The 22,947-nt window shown below is 46.6% G+C and overlaps 1 protein-coding gene across 1 annotated transcript in view; it reads right to left on the bottom strand.

Moving 5' to 3' along the window:
* Positions 1-777: 777 nt before the first annotated feature.
* Positions 778-22,947, bottom strand: part of Prosbeta2 (Proteasome beta2 subunit) — a 39,004-nt gene continuing 16,834 nt past the window's right edge. Inside the window, exons 6-7 of the mRNA XM_050194688.2 lie at positions 13,786-13,937; positions 778-948 (exon numbers count right to left, since the gene is read on the bottom strand). Of these exons, the coding sequence (XP_050050645.1) occupies positions 828-948; positions 13,786-13,937 (273 nt within the window). The 3' untranslated portion in view covers positions 778-827. The remainder of the gene's footprint in view (positions 949-13,785; positions 13,938-22,947) is intronic.

Raw genomic sequence — 22,947 nt, 5'->3', positions numbered from 1 at the left:
TGCCACCGGTGCGTTTAGAAATCGGTGGCTGGCCTACGCTACCAGATTGTCACACAGAGGTTAAGTGGGCCCGCACTGTGGTTCGAACTTTCATGGCAAGTGTTGCCAACTAGGCAATGAGTACGAGGTCAGGAGGTTGGAGGAATAGAACGGGGGGTATATTCACATGGGTGAAAAAGGGCAAACTTATTTACAGGAAAAGACATAATATATTCATACTGGCAGGAACATCAAGCACAGTACACATAGCACGCAGCTACAGGCTACCTGTTAGAGCAGACTACATCGTTCTGCGAGAGCACACATCATATACTGAAGATGTCTCTTAAATACCCTCCGTCTTCCCTAGATCATTTGCTATGAAAATTGGTAATGTTCCAATCAACCAGCCCGGTGGATCGTATTGGCGCAGCACACTGCCTCCAAAGAGGAGAAGGTTGACACAAAGCCTACACACTACCCCCAAGCTGATCCTGAAAAGGGGAATGCAAGCATACCAGACCAAGTGTTTCACTGATGACCGGGGTGAGGTTAATGGCCCAAGCTCACCAGAAGGTAAAGCTTCTCCAGGTCTTGGCATCTTTTGTTGAAGTTCTGGAAAAATCTCCGCCATCTCACTCTCACGCCTACCTCTAATTTGCTGTCACTTTCAGCATATCAGTGTCAACGTTGACTCGATGGAATGTTGTTTGACATCGGTAACGCAATGACTCCGGTCAACTCTCTTCGGCGAATATGCCAAACATAACAATGGACCTATATACAGAGACAACACTATTGGACAACTGAAGCCCTCTTTATTTCAAACAGTGCAAATGATATTCCGCTCAGGCAGTGTCCATGGCTTCACCATCTGTGTGTTTCACAATTGTCTCTTCCACCTCAATGGGAACTACTTTGGTTGCCAAGACAGCACTCGTACCCTTCTTGAACTTGTAGCTCAGGTGTCTGTGCAAGAATGGAACAATGACAATTAGCAGTGACAATAAATGGCACATTGCCAAGATGACAAAACAAAGAATTCAATAAAGTATTTTTCAATGTAAATAACTGCAATTAAGTTAAATTCATTGTGAGCACATTGCACAACAGTAACTGTTGTACAAGAATAACCCTTTGAGGGTTTTTGCTGTACATGTATAGCACTGATCTTATGTTTGATATTTTGCATGAATTCAACACCACTGGTTGCTGTGAGGTGCTGCCATTGCTATTCAGTCACACAAACTCATTTGAAATGGCATTTCCACTCTCCGGGGCACAAAAATAAACTTGTTTACCTTCGGGTAGGTTTGTGCAAATATCAATTTTATGTTCAAACAAGGTTGAAGCGAATAGTCATTATAACGGAATAATTCGGAAACAAATAGTTAAAAAAAATAAATTGTGAGATTTTACAAGCCAAAACCATGATACGATTATAAAGCATACCATAGTGGGGGACACCGGTTTAATTTTGACCACCTGGGGTCCTTTACGTGCACCCAATGCATAGTACACAGGTGTTTTTCCATTTCGCCCTGCCCTTATCTAAATGCGGCCGCTGCAGCTGGGATTTGATCCTGCAACCTTGTGCTTAGTAGTGCAACACCAAAGCCACTACACGGAACCACAGCAGGTAGCGAATAGTTCAAATAGGTGTGAGATTTTCATAAAACCTTGACAAAAGAGCCACACGGTGACAAATCTAAGTTGGTTCTTTACTGGCTAAAAACACACAAAAAAACAGATTAATCTCTGGAATCAGTTTATTTTCAAAGTGCTGTTATTCAGATATGTTTGTGCAAAAATTCAAGATCAACCTTTCTTACAACTCCAGCAGCACAAAACATTTGTTTACAGGCTCTTTCTCACTGTTGCGCTTCAGTCTACCTAAAATGTTGTGGTGGTTGAGGCCACTGCAGCATTTCATGTTCGCCTGTTGTTATGATGCTGTGAAATGCGGCCTTAACTGCACGACGCCGGCACTTATGCTGTGTTGCACAAATTCAGCTTGATTTCCGTCTACACGCAAGCTTAACCCATTTCATTCTGCAAGTGCACAAATAAACTTGGTAGGCACGCTCTCCACTTTTGCGGTCCTGAGTCCAGCCTGCACGTATGATTTGGAGCCAGATCAGCCACAATCTTCCAGCAACGGTTTAGGCCTACCTGCCACACCTGCCTTGGCTCTTGGCTCTAAAACCAGCACTGTTTTGTCTGGTGTTGGCCACCAAAGTTATGTTTTAGCACCATGTCGACGCAACCTTATTCATAGTGGCCGTATGGCTCTCGGGAATCCGTACAGCCACTGCAAATAATATGTTTGAATAATCGAGCAGCAGCAGAAATTAGTAGGCAAATTGTAAATGAAGTCGTCTGTTTTGGTTATGAGCTAAGTGATGCAACTTGCTCACCAAAATTGAAGTTGTCGATTATACGCATTTTAAATTTCGCATATTTTTGATCGTATATCATGCACCAAAAATTCTTTTAATTTAACAGTAAAATCAGGCTGCAAGCTATATGCGAATTTCCGACTTGAGGTGTGGCTTCATGGCACATGCGAGTTTCACCTCATGCGGTTTCACAACAGTGCAGTTTGCACTGCTGTGAAAGCAACTATACGGCACAGTTCGCCGCCCAATGCGGCCTGTGCAGATGTGAAAACACCTTCGCCGCAATGTTTTCTGCCATCAGTGTCGCAGAAGAGGTGGACTACAGAGCCACTGGCCGAAGATATGATGCAGATTATTCGTGCATCTATGAATGGAGACTGTTTGCACAAAGATTTGGGCGTTGTATACAGTTAATTCCGCAGGTTATACGCATGGATTTTTTCTTTCTTTCCAGGGTGGTGTAATTGGGCGTGGGGCTTATACACGAAAAAGAAAATTTACATTCATTTGTTAGGAATACTCAAACACTCAAATTCGAGCTGAGGCGAATAGCTAACATTCGATTGAATATTTGAAGATATTGAATATTCGCACTAGCCTACCTTCAGGCGCTCACCTACGTGGTCGCATGTGCGTCGTCTGCTACCTCCAAGGTCTGCATAGAGGCGATGCTATTGTATTTTACGGCCACCACTATCATGTTCCCAGTAGCTTTCCATTCGCCCAAGGCAGCCGTACGCTACGCAGGTGCCATGTGTGCACGACTGTGAGCCGGTGCCCGAAGCAAAGAACAACACGCGATTCATGTGTGTTGCTTGTGACAAGGCAGGGCGCTGAGCCTTGCTTCAACGAGTGCCATACTCTAAGAAATACTTGACATTTTTCTATATATCGGACAGCAGCAGGCATTTCTGTATACATACTGTCCGTGCATGAAACATGCTTTTGGAATATGTTTTCAACCATAAATATTGCTGTAAATATTTTGCTCGATCTCTTATTGTATGGTGTGGTTGTGTGTGTCAGTAAAACCTCATTAATTTGGATTTCACGGTACCGAAAAAAGTGTCCGAACTAACCAAATGTTGAATTGTCGAGGGTATCAAGGAAACAATAAAATGCTTATTAAGCCAACACATTTTTATTCACTAAACGAATCAGCAAATCCTATTTCTACAAGAGCAGTGTGGAAACTGGAATTCTTGTCATCTCGTGATTGATTAACGATAGCATTCCTTCGCAGTGAGGCTATGGCGCGTCTCCATCTAAGACACACTTTTTACTACTGCGTGCACATGCCGATTATTTTTTTCGCCAGTGAGCTGGTCGCCAACAGATCGTCCATCCGTTACAGTCGACTCCCGTTAAAGGGACTCTGAAACAATTTTGACGATTTTCTACAAACGTAATGAGTCGTTAGAGTAGGTCCCTCTGACTATTAATTGACGCATCTAAGTGCTCCACGTAAAGCGTGTAATTTGTTATAAGGTTTTAAAAATGCATATCCCTGCCGATCGCAGCACACTACGCGGCGGAATTTTAAGCCGCCCCTACCCATATGACGCCAGTCACCCATATGACGTCAGTGAGGCGAGCTATCCAATTGGCTGACCAAGGCACGTGATAGAGAATTTTTCCCACTTTATGGTAAACAAATGATGTTCGTAATAGTTGTAATGTTAGTTAATTTGTTTTTATAAAGAGAAAGTAACATAAAGGGAATGCACAAGAACAACTTTTCAGTACACTTAAGCACTTCCGGCACACAGCAAGTGTCGTCTGCTTGTGTTATAACGTGCTCCGTTCTTGACGAGAACTCCGCCGTCAGTGTCGTTCTGCCTTTTCGCGAGCGCTTTGGTTTGACTTTGTTGCGTTGTGGACTGCAAGCGTAGCGACTGGCAATATGTCCAGCTGCGGCATCGTGTCTCTCTGCAAGCCAGTAGACGAGCGGACTGTCTGCAGCGCATCGAACTGCTGCTATCCGATCGGCACCAGTGCGGCCGTCACTTTACACCGGAAGATTACTAACGCAATAGCGTTTCGCCAGTCCAGTATTAGGGCAAATGCAAGCGCAAGGGGAGAGGGCCTGACCGCTTGACTGTGCCGTTTAACGGGTAAGCAGAAGCGCAAATGTGAATGGTCTGCATAGTGCAGCCACCTGGTGGCATAGAGCTCAACCAGACACAGTAGCAGTAACAAAATGTATTCTTCTTTGCTGCTGCTGCTGTCAATTTTTCGCAGGAGGGTAATCATTAACACATTGTTTTTGTAAATGTTTAAAATGTTTTACACTTGGTTAGAGCAATATTAGCTCTTTCTTTGGCTGGTTAAGCTCTGCGCCAACGGGTGTCTGGACCGTGGAGGCTGATCAGGCAGCTCATGTACATCTATGCTGAAGTTCCTTCATCAGCTTGAGTTTATGCCTCCACCGTTCCGTCGAAACCAGAATACCAGACACGTTCGGAGCTGTGACAAAATGCTTGCAACGCACACTGCTTCGATAGCTCTCGCTTGGGGTCGACGACCAAGTCTAGCGAAGAGGTTTGGCGCGGGCGAGGGCCGGCTCCAAAAGAACCGGAAGTGGACGATGTGATGTCGCATCGTGACGCAGAACCAATGAAGGCGGAGCTTAGCCCCGATCGCTCGGTGAATGAGTTGAGGAGGAAAAGCATGGCTAGGGAGGAGGGTAACTTGTAATCGCTTGTAGCTCTATAAATACGTAATGCTTCACTTAAATTGTGGTGCGAGTGTTCTGCTTAAGCTGTACCCTACGCGTCTATAAAATTTGTCCGAACTACTTCAGGGGCCCTTTAATACGAAGTTCACGGGGACAGCGAAAAACTTCGAATTAAACGAATTTTCAATTAACCACAACTAACAAACAGGGACATATTTACTTTAAAGCAGACTTTATTAAAAAAAATCGGTTATTGCCGTCTGCTTCTGCTTGCAGAATCTTGCTGCGGAAAACAAGTTCTGCAGGCTGTAGATGTGCCCGAGTGCTTCCTCGGCGTTGTTCTCTGCAGCAAAAAACCGCTGCGTGAGAGCAAGGCCCGCAGCTACATCAGCAGCCCGCGGTTGTGACTCACTTGCAACGTCATCGGCCACGTCACCTCCGTTACTAGCCTCATTGGGCCGAACAATCTTGATGATTTCAGTGTCCATCAGCGCACCGCACGTTTCTACTGTGCTGTCAATGGCAACGTAGTCTCTGAAAGGGATGTCGCCGAGAGCTGCTTGAAGACTATTGTTGTTGAGCTCACTTGTGTGTGCCCCCCCCCCCCCCTTCCCCCGCTGGAAGACGAATGATCTCCTGCGGCACTTGCAATGAAACCACAGGCCCTGAAGCAGTTTGCAATGGTTTCCTCTTTAACGGGACCCCGGCATGTGCATGGCTGTTTGTACACAATAGCATACACTATAGTTGTTCGATACAAAATAGCATCCGCTGGAGAAGACGATTCCAGTACAATACCTTTACATTTTTTATGATCCCCTGGTCCATGCGCTGTAACACCGATGTTGTATTGGCTGGCAAGTAAGCGACGCGGACGGCAGTCAAGGGCGGTACGTTCACGTGGGCACTGCACTATTCCATAAGGAACAATACCTTGCAGTTCGACGACACGAACTTGCGATCCAGTTTATTTAGCCAGTCTTTAAATATGTCTGCCATCATCCAAGCCTTCCTGTTAAATGCAGAGTCGACGGGCAGCATTTTGATACCTTTAAAACACCTAGGCTTAGCGGCCTTACCGATTACCAACAGGCGACATCACTCAGTGCCGGTCATGTTCGCCGCAATCATTACAGACACTCCCTTTTTACTGCGTTTCCCTCCAGCACAGTCATCGGTCTTGAAGGTTAAAGTCTTGTCGGGTAACATTCTGAAAAAAAAAGTGCCGTCGCGTCGGCATTGAAGATATCTTCCGGCTGATACTCGCTCAAGTACTCATGAAGCTTGTCTTCTCTCCACGTTGCACATGTTTCCTTGTTGATGGACGCCCTTTCTCCACTCCCGCTTTTAAACACCAGGTCATGACGTTGCTTAAAGCGTGTCAGCCATCCATCGGAAGAAGCGAAGTTCTCAATTTTTAGCTTTATAGCAAGCAATAAGGCCTTCGCTGCAACGATTTCGCTGAGCGGGAGATGGTTACTTCGTGCCTCCCTAATCCAAATGAGCAGTGCTTGCTCTAACTCAGGGTGGGCGTCGGTGCGCATTCAGAAATTTTGAACTGATCATTTTCAAATGTATCGAGTATCGAGCGCTTGTTCTTGAGGAAGTTTGAAAAAGTGCTTGTCTTGATGCCAACTTCCATGCAATATCTTGCTTGGCAGTGCCTCCTTCCTCAACTTCTTTCAAAATTTTGACTTTCGTCGCCAAGTCAAGCATCTGATAAAGTCCGCGAGTTGCCTTTGTCGCAACTGCACCCGAAATGTGCATGGAACTTCGTTGCACGTGGAGCTACCAAACCCACTGGAGGAAACAATCGGAGAAGCCCGGAGCGTGCTGTTTGCACACGTACACAATAGCACAAGGCTAATCTTGCCGCTTCATGATCTGCGGCGCTGTAGTCAGCTGCGATGGCAACGGCCCCGGTGCTTAACTTTGATGCTTCATAAGCTGTAGCGCTGTGGTCAGCTGCGATGCTAATGATGCCTGTGTGGCACACAAAGCTGTTTTGCACTTTAAAAATAGCAAATTTATCGAACATTACATTCGCCTCCAGGCATTCAATTGAAAATAACTTCTAATGAAACAATATTTTAGACTTCTAGCTTCCAATTACTGAGCGTCTTTTTCTGTTGGATTGCATGCGATACCAATGGGACCCCCATTTCACTTCCAATTAACTGACAATTCCAATTAAGCGACTTCGAATTATCGGGAGTCGACTGTACAATGTAGCTGGTGCTCTTTGTCCTCGACAGCTTTGCAATGAGTCAAAACGAAACTATTCTTTGCCACAACTGCTGCAGACGCACCCGCGGCCGCTATTGACGCAATCATGGATGACGACCTTGCAGTTCTGCAGGCACGCGGTAAACGCACACACCAAGTCAAAACAAAACTACCGTTTGGTGCCGCAACTGCAGAGAAAATCGCGGTTGCTATAGACGCAATCACGGATGGCGACTATGCAATTTTGAAGACATGCAACCGACGAGTAAACCGAGTCAAAACGAAACTACTGTTTGCCAAAACCACTGCAGAAAAAGCCGCGGTCACTAATGACACGTTCATGAATGGCAACTACACAGCTATAAAGGCATACAGCCAACACGGTGTTATGCGTGGCAGTAAATGCAAGAGAAGGATTTAAAGGCACAAAGAGAGACGAAGTGTTCCGGTGTTGCTGTCATTCATGTACAAGTTCCGCTGATGAGTATGGCTAACTAAACTCTGCTGCTTCGTTTTAGTTGGATGCTAGCGTCGTCTTTGCTCTTTTGCATCGTACATTTGCGGCACTCTGCACTGCCTGAGCTTTGAGAGTTGTCCTGATTAACTGAAGCGTGGCCAAACACATCCAAATGAACGAGCGTTTGATTGCATTAAATAATGCATATGCCTGATGGGACCAGAGGACGAGTCCGAAATGTACAATTTTCCTAATTAACAAGGGTTGAATAATGAGGTTTTACTTATAATGCTGGTGCATATAAAATGTTTTTGAAAGAAAATGTTGTTTTTAATACATTTTTACTGTATGTGCTCACGAATTTTCAATAATTTCCTACTACTACAAACTGCAATATAAAAAATTGACCCAGGGGGCACAATTCATTCAAAAAAAAAAAAAAGCTTACCCTCAAAGGGTTAAAATATGCACACTAAAAGGCTAATCGCCTTTTGCATAAACCAAGAGGAAAGTCAAATGCTTGAAGCCACACTCTGGTCAAACTTTGTGAAAAATCATTGAAATTGTCACCTGGCACATTCCAGTGAAGAGAAGAACAAGAGATCGCAAGATGGTTGACAAGCACTACACCAATGCTTGTTGAAAATGGGCAGTGTGGTCAGCATTTCTGACATAAGCTGCTGTTAGCTCTATTCCAGACTTTGTGTATTAAATAAATGCACTGCAGTTCTGCTGCATTCACTATCATGTGAAAAGCAGAGAGAGGGACGCATGCATGCCTACGTGGTGACACATGTGTGCTTTTCCTTTTTTTTTTTTGTGCTATCAGCACTTGAGTCATGCATTATGAACTCCTCACTGCAAGCGGAACACATCAGATGATGATGTCACACATTTGTAATATCAGTTCCCACGTACCTCTCCCCCCCACCCCTTCCTCCGGACTTCAGGCCAGTATGAAGCTCACCAGTGACAGTCCCCACCCTTTCCCATTCCACACCATGTGACAGCTGCACTGGGTGATTCACAGAAGTGTTTGCCAGTGGCAGCACAATAATAATTCTGTGTTTCAAACGCTCTCCGTGTACAGTAAAACCTCCCTAATTTGACCCTTGTTAATTAGGAAAAATGGATAATTCGGACTCGTCTGGTCCCAGCAGGTGTATGTATTATTTAATGGTATCAAACTCTCGTGTTAATTCTGACGTACAGTAGAACTTTATTGATACATTCCCGTTACATATATTCTCCCGGCGCCAATGTTCGCAATCGAGAACACCAAAAATAACCCAACAGAGTTACGCTCAATTTTTTGGACGAGAAGAAAGGGGGTTAGATGAGGGGCCCGATTTTATTAATCATATCATGAAAGGCCAACAAACAGACGTCAAGAATAACATAGGGGAAATTACTTGTACTTACTAATTGAGTTAAAGAAATAAATTAATGGCAATGAAAGTGGATCAAAAAACTTGCCGCAGGTGGGGAACCATCCCACATCTTCGCATTACACGTGCGTCTCATATGCCCATTTTTTTACCGGTTCATACGTTCCAGGAAAACACAATTTTTCGGCATGTTGCCAAACTACGATCATATGATACGTTTTCCGGCTGTAAAAAGCGCGAGGCGCACGTGATCAGCAGTATATAGCTGCCCGCTGCAGCAGCTTCACCGCAATATTTGCCAGCCCGTCTCACGTGAAAACGCCAGGGTGCACTCAGTTTCTCATTTTGGTACCAGCAAATCTTCTCTGGAGTCGTCGCACGCAGCATTCACAGCTATCACCACCACTAATCCTATTGCGATAAGCATCTTCGCCTGTCTGTTTGACAGTGAGTTGTGCCGTCGGAAGTGTAGTACACACTTTTAATAGGCAATAACCGAAATGCGCCGCCGTTCCCTGCTGCAGGCGGCACGATGTGGGCACCACGTTTTGCTTCAGCAGCGTCCGGCGTCACCCACCAGCTCAATTTCGTTTCAGTTTCCTGTCACCCTCTTAAAACAGCACGCAACAGGAAAACAGAAAATGTGTCTCGGGCCACTGGAGCACTACCAGCTCGACGTGCATCGGCGCCCTCTGCTGCAACGATCCGCACGACGCTTTGCATTAAAGGGAAGCTGAAGAGTTTTCCAGAAAAAATTAGTGAAGAGCTGTACGAAATGGTTTTCAACCCTTCGAATTCGAATATCGCATCGAAATTGAGCGAAAGAAAGCGCAAACAGATTTTATTTAGACGAAAAGTGCAGCAGCAGACTCTGGGCAGCTCGCGCACTTCGTTTCTGCCTGTGATTGGCCGGGCGCCTCGTGACGTCAACAATGGTGTTCGTCCGGACCGACCGCTGCCGCCACACATGAAGCACGGTGCAAGATGGTTTGCGCTGTGGTTTGGTGAGACGGTAATGGTAAATTTCGAGAGCTGGCATTTCTCTGAGCAGTTTGGCATTGCTCCCTACATGTACGTAGCCGGCCTTTCCAAGAAGCAAAAGATGCTGGTAGCAAGCAGTGCTTTCGATGCGAACGAAAGCAAAGTGTTAGCGTCTCCTCGTGTTAGAAATGTTCTTTGGTGAGTATGTTTTTTGCAAAGCTGCATTCAGCGATCCAGTGAGTTCGTTTCCGGGTAAACAATTGTACTGCTATGTTCCTGCATGCCTCCTCGTGGAACATAAGTAGGGGGGCGATCGTTGGCATTTGTGCGCTGCCTCAAAGCTGTCGGCAATCTACACAGACATTTCACATGCGGGAAAAGTTTTCCGGCTCTTGCAGCACGTGTAGTGACCTTCATCAGCGCGCCATCCGCATGCTACTCGTAACCGGAGCCGTAAAGCTGGCAAATTCTGTCGGCTATGTGAGACAGCCGGTTTCTCTCTGTGCGTGAGGGGGAGTGCAGCGTCCTGGCATGCGCCGGCTTTCAGACACATGTAAACTTTACACTTGCACTGCATTATGGTCATTGCATGTAGGCCGTTTCACAACACACGTGCGAATAGAAAATCAACGGCGGTTTGCGACGAAACCTGCGTCAAGGGTGGGAGATGACAAACATGTACCTTCCGTTCAGCGTGCTAACACGAAGGAGCTAGCAGTAAATCAAAATCCAGGTTTGGACGAGTTCGTGTATTCATAAGGTCTTCCAAGACCAGTTACCATCCGTCCGGCCGCATTCGTACCGCCTTTGTGCGTTCGATGCCCCGACCTTTTCGCACTGTGTTTAGAAAGCCTGCTAGCAGCAAGTCGTACTTTCGCTCATTCACGCATTATTGATAAACTCTGGTAGTAATCGTCGTCACGCAAGTGGTTAGAGCACAGTACTGTTGTTGTTGAGTGCTTGAAATTCTTTCGATTCACAGCAGCCTCCCACTTAGCTGCAAGCTTCTTGTCTTACGGGAAGTAATGGAACATGGTCACGGCCACTGGTTTTCGTGCAACCGTACGCTGCACAGAACACCGGCATGATCGGCCCACCACTTCAATTGATGCTGCGCACGTCAACTACCACTCTACATACACACAAAGGAATGCAGGGTCAAGCGAAGCAGATTATGACGGCACGCAAGCAGAAACAAGCGCGGTCAGGCACGTTCGCGGAGGCTGCAAAGGAACGGAACACCAGTGCTGACGTCACTACGCCACGCTTTACGGTCTCCGCTTGCATCGTCAGCGTCAGCAGCAGCACGCGGCGCTCGATGGGGGGCGGAGCTACAGTGCAATTTTAACCGATGATTATGTCGCTCCTAAGTGAAAAATCCTGCCCAAAATTTTACCTGCATGGTTTACAAGGTTCCAGCATCCGTATATGAGTGTCTTATTGAATTCGATAGACTCTTCAGCTTCCCTTTAAGCAGGAGACACACGGTACGAGTCGGCGTCAGATTCGTCATGTGGTGCTGCATGCCCTGGCATGCAGCATTCGACGATTCAGGACACACGGTACATGCATTGAAACGAGCTTGCAGCATGTAAGCTCCGCCCAGATCCAGCACCCCAGCTTGTACGCTCGGAAGAATTCATATCCACAGCAAGAAAAGCAATATAAACAATGTTGCACAACACTGCTTCGCTTTACGCGAACACTCAATAAAAGTATGGCTCTGTGAGCGACAAAACACTTCACAACAGTGCATTGTCCACTGATGGCTTCACTGACAGCCGGCGATAGGGCCGGCAGGCTTATTAGCTCGGCGGACGCCGGGGTCGACAGTGCTTCCGATCTAGCCCGAGCTCGTCAAAGAACGCTTATTTTTGCCAGAATGATTAACACCATACACTTAGTTCGCCCGTAATTAAATACAATTGGTTTACTCGACGCAGTCATTGCGAAGGACAAACATGCAAGCCAAGCAAGTAGCCTCGCTCAGATGATCGGTGTGTACTGCCTGCCTGCGAAATGCCCTCGCATCACGGCTTCCGATCTTGCCAGTACAGTACTATAGTATACTAGGCACTGCTTTGCAGAACAGGCACAAGTTCGAGATAATTTTACTGAACTGGTAACTGTTCCGTATCAAAAATTAATTGTAGTCGGCAAGAAAAAAAAAAAACTGCAAGAAATCGACCCGCCGGCGCTGCCTCTGTGGAAAGAACGCCAGAGAATGTCACATGCCAGCCGCGCTGTCATTGGCTGCGCAGTTGTCAGATGCATTGCAGTTGTCAGATGCATTGGACGATAAAAGCTGCCCGGTTTGTCGCATGCCAGGTGTTCAATCCGGCACTTCGGCACGGCAAAACACCTTGATTTCGGCTGCCGTTCTGGTGCATCGGACGCCGGCTCAAACACCGAATTGAACCATGTGTGTCCCGCTTTACATAGATGCGAACAATATTCGAGTCTGTCAAATATTTTTAGTTACTTCGGATCGCACGTTTTCCCGTTTAGCACGATTTCTTTTTCTATAATTTTTTTTTGTAAAACGCATGAATGAGGTTCTACTGTATTTGGTCACACAGTGGTTAATTCTGACAACTCTTTGAGCTCGCCGAGTGTGAAGTGCCATAAAGGTGCAACACAAAAAACCAAAAGCAGCGCTACTGCCCAACCAAAATAAAGCGGCAGAGCCTGCGTCACCATAGTTATCATCAAAAATCATACGTGAACAATAGGAACATTGCGCCTATTTGTGCTTTTACAGCCTTTATGCTTGCATTTACCCCAATGTTTTACACTGGGTTGACAGCGTGCCTTCATAAATATGTAGTCACCATCCATAATTGCATTCATAGCAACCACGAGTTTTTCCCAAAGCAGTTGTGGCAAACGGTAGTTTTGTTGTCCCTCTACGTATATCAGCCACGTGCCTTCAGAACTAAGCAGTGGCCGTTGATAATCGCGTCAATAGTGACTGTGGTTTCTCGAAACAGTATGTAGTTTCGTTTTCATTCTGTGCACGTCAGCCACGCGCCTTCAGAATTGCATCATCGCCATCCATAATCACATCAATAGTGGCCACAATTTTGTTGACAGCGGTTGCAGCAAACAGTAGTTTCGTTTTGACTCTGCAATGGCCACACACACACCCTCACAAACATGCCGCAAGCTGTCGAGGGTGAAAAGCACTGGCTACATCAAGATAAACAGACCATCTGTTGGTGACCAGCTCAATGGAAAATAATAATAATAATGATAATAATAATTTGAATGTGCGAACAATAGTGCAAAGAATGTCTCGGATAAAGACGTGCACCACAGCCGCACTGCGAAGGAAGTCGCGAGGCCTTCGTTGCTGCGAGTGCTAATCGGTCACGAGATGACAAGATCTGCAGCTTCCAAACTGCTTTGGTGCAAAATGGAAACAGGATTTGCCAATTCATTCAGTAAATAAAAGCGTGTTGAGGTAGTAAGCATTTGTTTATTTGTTTTCTTGATACCCTCAATAATTTGACATTCGGTTAGTGCGAACATTTATTTCGGTCCCGTGAAATCCGAATTAACAAGGTTTTACTACTCAATAAATACCTCTTTAAGCTTAGCATTAAGTGAAAGTGTACCGGGAGCACTACATTAGTTAACTAGCTGTTGGCAAGTAAAAAAGTTGCTGTTGTAACTTACCGTTCACCCTTCTTGTTTGCTTCCTCATAAGGACGAGCACGAGTTAGTCCTTCACGAGTAATGACAACCATATCAACGTTGCCACCTGATCCCAAGTCATTGAAGATACCAGCAGCAATAGCATCTCTCACCAACTTCTTTCCATCTTCCAGCTGTAAGAGAGCACACAAAGTATGTGGCGCTCAGCATCCACTATTTTTTCACAAAGGCACTAATACTAGTAGCATATGTGTATCCACACACGTTACTAGGGGGGAGGAAGAGAGAAGATATTCAAAAATCAGAGTGGTTAATTTTGTTACTGTTTATGTCCTATTTACGCGCTTCAACTTAGTGTTCATAAACAATGGAGTTAGGAAGAAAATGCAAATCTGACGTCCTGGAAAGAAAGTGGTGATAGTAATTCATAGACGCAGCACTGACAGCTTCAAAGAAGCCTTCTTCACAATCACATGAGGGAGCTGAAATGTCTTTCAACAAATTTTATCTGGGTCACCACTGTGTATAATTACTATATCTTCCCTGACTTGAGGGCATTCCATCACAACCTTGATTTTAAAAAGCGCTACAGCAGACTTCTGTTACCTAATTATATTTAAGTTAATTCAATTTTTCAGTTAATCGCGACCAAAGGTGTCGGCCAGGTCACATATTTTTATCAGAACTCTTGTTATTTTGATAGCCCTCTCCAAATAATTCAAATGTGACTGGTCAACACATGCATGCACCTGATTTCAATGGCTGTGGCATCAATCTTGGCATTGCTAGAGGAAAGTGAATACGTCAGACACATTACCTCCTGCCAAAAATGCCCATTCTTGACAGGCTTTTGACACATTCCGAAGAGAAAACGGTAGCTCATAGTGAATAACTCCTGTATTTATCAGATTTTAATATGAACAATTGTTCAACAAAATTGGTCTGAAAACTGTCTGCAATAGGGTATGAAACCAAAAGTGCACTCGCAACATCAGGAGCAGCTTACTCTCAAAGCAAGTCTTATCGCCATTGCCATCACATTATCATCATCATCCTTTTTTTTTTTCTCTTAATATGAACTAGAATATCGGCTATCCCCATTTGCTCTTTGATCCACATCGCTCTCCTCCTGTCTCCTAACATTACGGCTAACATTTTTCGTATCACTATACACAGTCCTTAACTTGTTCTAGAGCTTCTTTGTTAAAGGGACCCTGAAACGATTTTGACGATTTTCTACAAACATACTGAGTCGTTAGAGTAGGTCCTTCTGATCATTAATTGATGCATTAATTAATTGATCATTAATTGATGCATAAGGTTTTAGAAATGTGCATCGCTGCCAATCGCAGCACACTGCTCGGCTGAATTTTCAGCCGCCCCTACCCATTTGACGTCATTCACTCAAATGACGTCAGTAGGGCGAGCTATCCGATTGGCTGCCCAGGCTGCCACGTCATCGATAATTTTTCCAACATTATGGTGAACAAATGTTGTTCGTAATAGTTGGAATGTGAGTTCATTTGTTTCTATAAAAAGAAAGTAACAGAAAGAGAATGCACAAGTAAAATTTCTCAGTACACTTAAGCCCTTCCGGCACACAGCAAGTGTCGTCTGCTTGTGTTACAACGTGCTTCGTTTTGACGAGAGCTCTGAGGTCAATGTCGGTCTCAGTCTTTTCGCGAGCACCATGATTTGCCTTTGTGGTGTTGTGGGCTGCAAACGTAGCAACTGGCAATATGTCAATCTGTGACATCATGTCAGGCAGCAGAGGAGTGGAGTGGCTCAAGTGCATTGGAGTGTTGCTATCCGATCGGCACCAGCATTTGCGGCCATCACTTTACACCGGAGGATTACTACCACAATAGCGTTTCGCGAGTTTAGTATTTGGGTAAACGCAAGCGCAAGGGGACAAGGCCTGGCCGTTTGACCGTGCCATTACAAGGGATGAGCAGAAGTGCAAATGTGAATGGTCTGCACGGTGCAGCCACCTGGTGGCACAGTGCTCAACCAAACACAGTAGCAGTAACGAAGTGTATTCTTCTTTGCTGCTGGTGCAAATATTTCGCAGGATCGCAATCTATAACACGTTTTTGTAAATGTTTAAAATGTTTTACACTTGGTTAGAGCAATATTAGCGCTTTGTTTGGCTGGTTAAGCTTTGCGCCACCAGGTGGCTGGACCGTGTAGACCGATCAGGCTGCTCACGTAAGTCTACGCTAAAGTTCCTTCATCAGTTTGAGTTTATGTCTCCACCGTTCCGTCGAAATGCCCAGCTTGCCTGTGGTTACCGGAATACCAGACACGTTCAGCGCTGCAACAGAATGCTTGCAACGCACACTGCTTCGATAGCTCTCGCTTGGGGTCGACTACCAGGCAGCTGGCAGAGAGTTTGGAGAGGCTTCACGCGCTCGCTCCTAGAGAACTGGAAGTCGACGACACGACGTGCCATCATGACGCAGAGCAAGCAAAGGCGGAGCTTAGCCCCAATCACTTGGCGAACGAGTTGAGGAGAAAATACATGACTATGGAGGAGGGTAACTTTTAATCGTCCATAGCTCTCTTAATATGAGATGCTTTACACAAATTGTGGTGTGAATGATTAACTTTAGCTGTACCCTACGTGTCTAGAAAATTTGACCAAACCATTTAGGGGCCCTTTAATCTTTAAAGGGGCCTTGAACCACTTCTTATCGAAGTGGAGAAAGAAATCTGAAGTGAAAATAGCCTATTTTAAAAATACTTTGCCGCAAGAAGTGCTTCAACGTGTTCCACAGAAACAGAGTTATTGGCAATCAAGCATGGCCTCCACTGTGCTCCTGTTCCTTCTTCAATGCCTTGCACTGCGAGGGCTACGGCGGAGTGGGGCGTGCCCACAACACTCCGCCTTCCAACTGTCACTGAGGCGTGCAGTTCAAATTTCATTTTGGATGTTAACGTAGATGCCACGACTCCCGATTTTGGCACCTACAAGGCGCTAAACATAATCCAAATGCGGTTGTCCTCAGCGAGCCGTAGTGCACTTAGCCAGTGGACTTGTGGCGGCACCCAATGGCAGCAGCGGTATCTATGCCACATAGCCGACCAGAGCTACTAATAGCAGCCACGCATGGAAATCCGCTTTATTAAGAAACAAGTGTCCAGAAGAGAGTGAAGAGCAGGTTTTCTCTTGAAAAGAGAGCGTTTGAGAGAGAGGTGACTTCGCACTCACTCGCAAGCTCCACGCACGACAGCAAAACTTGGTCAAGATGTTCACAGCCGTGTATGCTACTCATGTACTATGTTATTTCACCAAGCCTGATGGGTGGTTCAGGGCCCCTTTAAGTTTCTGCCCCATATGTTAGCACGGGTAGAATGCAATGATTGTACACTTTTCAACAACTGTGGTAGGCTCCCAGTCAGGAATTCGTAATACCTGCCGTATGCACTCCAGCCCATCTTTATTCTTCTGTAAATTTCCTTCTCATGATCAGGGTTCCCTGTGAGTAATTGACCTAGATAAACATAATCCTGTAGAGACTCTAGAGGCTGACTGGCAATCCTGAATTCTTGTTCCCTTGCCAGGCTATTCAAAATTATCTTTGTCTTTTGCATATTAATCTTCAACCCCACTCTTGCGCTTTCTTGGCTAAAGGGGCCATGAACCACTTTTTATCGAAGTCGAGAAATGCATTTGAATTCAAATTAGACTATTTCAGAAATACATTTCGGAAAGACTTCTCCGATGCCTGAGGCAGGCAGCCGAGACCGTGAGCTGTTTGGTATACCTCCCTCCATGTGCAACTAGTGAATTCCCGGTAAGTGCTGAAAGTTTTCTTTTTTTAATTTTATTTTTTTACACACTACCTTTAAGTGCTGTTAAAGTTCACTGAAAATGTGTATCTAGCCGCGTTCATGGCCGCATGCGTACGGGAGACTCCGAAACCACAATGTTAGAACCATTGAGAAAAACTATGCCGTGCCACCTGCCGCGATCAGCAAAACCAGCATATCGTGGATAATTCAAGCATGTTTTGAGGCGCGTAGGACCGCCTGGGCTGGAATTCTCCGACCTAAGGTAGCCTGATAGCCCACAGGGTTATCTGACTCAGCTAGCTTGGATGCTTGGAAGCTTGGAGTGATGCCTGACACCGGCAAAGACACCAAGAGCAAGTGGGGCTATATAATCCAGGTACAACCAAATTAGGAAGACCCACTAAGCTTCAACAAGCCACTCCCTCACCAGAACAGGAATTGGCCTCCCTGGTGCAGTATATAGCCACTCCCTCCCAAATGACTCACTCGATTACCGAATGGCCCTCAGTCCCCAGCAGCTGTGGAGCACCTGACCAAGGCGGCGGTCAGACCTATGACACAGCAGAGGGTGCTAAGAATTTCTGGACCCGGACAGGCTGCCAATAGAAATTGACCCTTGCAACCCAAACCCTCTCGAAGGAAGCTAGCCTAGCAGGACTCTTTGAGGAACTATCAGGCATTGTTTGGGATATCATTGGCCGTAGTGAGGTTAGAAGAACTGGTGAAGCTTACACAGTGCTGACAAATGGCCATGTGCTCTTCTATAGAGGACTACCAGATAAGAAGCAGTTTGGAGTAGGATTCCTAATCCATAAGGGCATAGCGGGCAACAGTGACGAATTCTATAGCATTAATGAGAGGGTAGCAGTAGTCGTAATAAAGCTAAATAGGAGGTATAGAATAAAGGTAGTATAAGCCTACGTTCCAAGCTCCAGTCATGATGATGATGAAGTAGATCAGTTTTATGAAGATGTTGAATTAGCGATGAGAAAAGTGAAGACTTGGTATACTGTAGTAACGAAGGACTTCAATGCAAATGTGGGGAAAAGCAGGCTGGTGAACAAGCATTTGGCAACTACGCCGTCAATTCTAGAAACACTAGAGGAGAGATGTTGGTAGAATTCGTGGAAAGGAATAAGCTGTGAATAATGAGCACCTTCTTCAGGAAGCGTTGGAACAAAAAGTGGACCTGAAAAAGCACTAATGGTGAAACAAGAAATGAAATTGATTTCATACTTTCTGCTGATCCCAGAATAGTGCAGGATGTAAAAATGTTAGGTAGGGCAAAGTGCAGTGCCAACCTAGAAGCAGTAAAGGTAAAAGCAGACCAATTTAGGTTGGCACTTTCAAACAAATTTGCAACCTTAGAAAAGAGAGATGAAGATGATATAGAGGCAATGAATGAAAATATAACTAGGCTGGCTTCAAAAGCAGCAACTCAAGTGGGAGGTAAGGCCTCAAGGCAACCAGTAGGTAAGTTCTCCCAAGCAACAAAGGACCTAATAAAGTAAACGACAAAGAATGAAGGGCTCCTTCTATAACCAGCGATGAAGTTAGAAGGGCCTTGCAAGACATGAAACGGGGAAAAGCGGCAGGAGAAGATGGACTAGCAGTCGATTTAATTAAAGATGGTGGAGACATAATGCTTGAAAAACTAGCGGCCCTTTATACGAACTGCCTATCGACTTCAAAGGTCCCATAGAACTGGAAGAATTCCAACATCATACTAATCCACAAAAAGGGAGACATTAAAGAACTGAAAAATTATAGGCCTGTGAGGGTACCGGGAGGCAACTGTGTAGAGTAGCAGGCACGGGACAGTAGGCAACGGTGTGTGGCGGGGAGATAGAATATGGAAGGCATGTGTGCGCAGTTGGCATGCGGGAACTGAGTGAGTGAAATAATCGGCGGAGCAAGCCGCATGCAGTGCAGCGGGACGAAACGCAGACTGTGTGTGTGTGCGTGTACCGAGGAGTTCCCAAAATAAAGAACGTACTTGACAAGTTGGGGCACGTGCCACTGTCACTTACATGGCTAAGCAAACGCTGCCCTTTAGCCACATTGCAGCCATGAAAATAATCGTCAAGCGCATCGATCTTCTTAAAGGCAAACAGAAGCGTGTACATCGTCCTTTGAATAAAATGTCCACACACACACACACAGGCACACACCGCGTGCAGTGCGAAATGCATCCAAACACCTGCAGTGCAAGAGGCAATCAAGGCGATGCAAACGAGAGATGGGAGAGTGTACACCCGCTAGTTAAATTTTACCCCGCATGCGGCGCTCTAACGCTGGCGCGACAGTGCCGCCCGGTGGTGCCGTTCTTGTCTATGGAGGAGTTCCTGAGTGCACATGGTAATGCCTCGTTCTGCGAAGAGATGTTCGACGGGGCGATCGTTGTCGCGACAGACTGAGGTGACGACAGCAGCGGCAGTAACGACGAGACTGACAGTGGCCTATTTTTGACACCGACACCGATGTTCATGCAAAGTGCGCTGTCGTCGATCGAGTCACTCATTGATTTCATGCATGCTAAGTTATTGCCACCAGTGCTTGCACAGCAGCTGGACGCAATGCATACCGCAATTGTGAATCTGAAATTCCTGCGAAAGCATGTGCAGGTTTCCAACTACAGTCGAACATGGATATATCGAACTCGAAGAGGATCGTGAATTAATTCGATATATTAAAAATTCGATATAAAAGAATACAGGCCCTGAGACTTTACCTGTGGCGGACGGCGACCTACCAATCGGCGCATTCAAGAATGACAACTAATTCCGCACACACGACGCAACATAATGCTTTACTTGCGTGAAAAAAAAAATTGCTTATGTTGGCCTGCTTCTTTGCCTTGGAAATGAAATTAAAGACGCTGACCTCGATCTTATCGAGGCTGTTCAGGTGCGACAGCTCGGTTCCTTCCATGTCGCCGCAACAACGGCGAATCAAGCTGAACGCTGCTGCCACTTCAGCGGCGGAGTACGAGCTTGTAGCCGCCCCCTCGTCCGGACGATCTTCGTCGCCACTCGAGCTGTCAGCCTGGGTCCCTGCGACTACAGCTACAATGTCCTTTGCAGTGAGGCTCGCAACACCCTGAACATTGCTGTGGTTAGATACGGGACCGTTTCCTGAGCCTACTTCAATTTCCCCAGACCACATCGAATCGCACCACAGCTAATTAAGGAGCGCAGAAGCACGGATACCACATTCCTGAGGCACGGCACGTGCAAACAAGTTGGCGGACCCCACTTCGTGTGCAGCCGGTGGAGCTATTCACTGCTTGGCTCTTCCCGAAAGTGAAGCGAGAGCCTGGCACTGTTGCGGGTAGAGTGGGTCCCGAAGCAAGACGGCTGTAATGCGCCGTGACAACCTGGCGGCGTCGCCCCCATCCCTCTATCGTGACGGCGCATTGCAAGTCAGCAAGGCAAGACCGCAGGGAGAAGAAAGCCCTCGGACAAACACACGAGCAGCGACTCTCTTCGCCGGGTGTGACTCCATCGCACGGGCACCTACCAGTGGCCGAAAATGACGACACCCGAGCGGGCTCGCCGATTGGCCGAAAATGGCGTCACCTGAGCGGGCTCTCCCATTGGCCGAACGTGACGTGTCTTCGAGACAACGAAGGGCTTAAAAGACGCAGACCCAGAGCATTCCTAGAGCATTCCTTGATTCATCTCTTTCGAACTTCTTGCGACGAGCCGCAGCATCCGAGTTGCTGCCGGCCCGTAATGACTCTAAGACTGTTAATTGACTCTCACTGTAAATAATGTAAATAAACCTCCCAAGTTTTCATCCCGATGTCCTCCTCAACTCCTACACTGTCAATGTTCACAAAATCGTCAGCAGACACTTCGGCAGGAATGGCAGCCGGGAAAAAAGATGACAACTCGCGAAACGCGTCGTCCATGCACTAATTGTCGGCGTCTTCGCAGGTTTCGGAAAGTTTCGCCGTCACGAAGCCTGCCTTCCAGAAGCGGTTGGCCACGGTATCCGGCTTCACGTCTCTCCAGGCGCCCGTCATCATTTGAATGGCCCCCAGCAGGTCAACCTCGGTGCCCATGCGGAGGTTCACCAAAAGCCTATCAATGAGTCGCCTCCTGTAACCAACCTTGAACGACTTAATGATGCCCTGGTCGAGCGGCTGCAGCTTCGCTGTCACGTTCGCAGGCAGAAACTTGAGCTCGATGTTTTCGAGCTCACAGGTGGTGTGATGGGCCAAGCAGTTATAGACGAGAAAGCAAGCATGACGCCTCAACTTGCCCAGTTCGGCGTCCCACGCTTGGAACCATTCTGTAAACAGCTGACGTGTCACCCACGCCTTCTTATTGAAGGCGTAGCGGACGGGGAGCTGGTTACAGTTTTTGAAGCAGCGCGGTGCCCTTGCTTTGCCGATCACAAAGGGCTGGAGTTTTCGAGAGCCATCCATGTTAGCTGCGAGCAGAACGCTCACGCGGACTTTGCTCATCTTGCCCCCGTGACACGTGCTGCCCCGGATGTCGAGCGTCTTGCTGGGCAGCATTTGTCAAAACAATCCAGTCTCGTCGACGTTGAAGATTTCCGCGGGAGAAAACTTCGCGCAAATTTCTGGCCATTCCTTCGAAATCCACTGCTGGATCCTGGCTGATGATGGCTCCACTTTCGCCAGAAACAGTTTTGCCAACTATCTCATGGCGGTTCTTAAACCTGTGCAGCCACCCTGTGTTGTCGGCGAAGTTGTCTTCACCAAGTGCAGTGGCGAACCATTTGGCCTTAGCCATTACCACTGGGCCATCCACCGGAACGTTCTTAGCCTGGACCTCTAAAAACCACACATAGAGAGCCTTTTCAACTTTTTCATGGGCAGGAGCACGCACATGACAAGCTCCCGACCATCGTTGCTCCGCCGCTTTTGACTTTATGTTCGCCTTGTTTTTTAACAAGGTGCTTAGAGTGCTCCAAGGAATACCGAAGTCATCTGCCACCGTCGAACTTTTCTCGCCCGCCTCAACGTGCTGAATGACTTTCAGCTTTGTCACAAAGTCCAGGTTCTTGCGCCTCTTGCCGCTGCTTGTGCTTGCTGCGGCCATTGCTTCCGCGCCAGCCCACCACGATCCAGTCACACGTGTCGTGAGATGCATGCAAAACAATAATGCGCACGATACACAAGAACGCGCACAAAACCAGAATATGAACAGCCTCCCTCAACACAGCGCTTGCAATGGCCTCCTCCGAGGGCGACAGCGATGCTCTATGAGCGATGTACGAGGCGCGAGCTGTTGCTGGCTGAGCAAAACTTGCAAAAACGCAACAAGAAAAAAAAGGCAAAAGGAGGAGGCCGCCGGCGCCTTCGTTCCTGCACTCTTACCTTTTCCGAGCCGATCACTATGGTTACACGGGGGAAGA

This window comes from Dermacentor andersoni, chromosome 1 (assembly GCF_023375885.2).
Source record: "Dermacentor andersoni chromosome 1, qqDerAnde1_hic_scaffold, whole genome shotgun sequence".
NCBI classification, from domain to species: domain Eukaryota; kingdom Metazoa; phylum Arthropoda; class Arachnida; order Ixodida; family Ixodidae; genus Dermacentor; species Dermacentor andersoni.
Note: the sequence above shows the minus strand (reverse complement) of the source record. Positions and strands in the feature narration are given on the sequence as shown.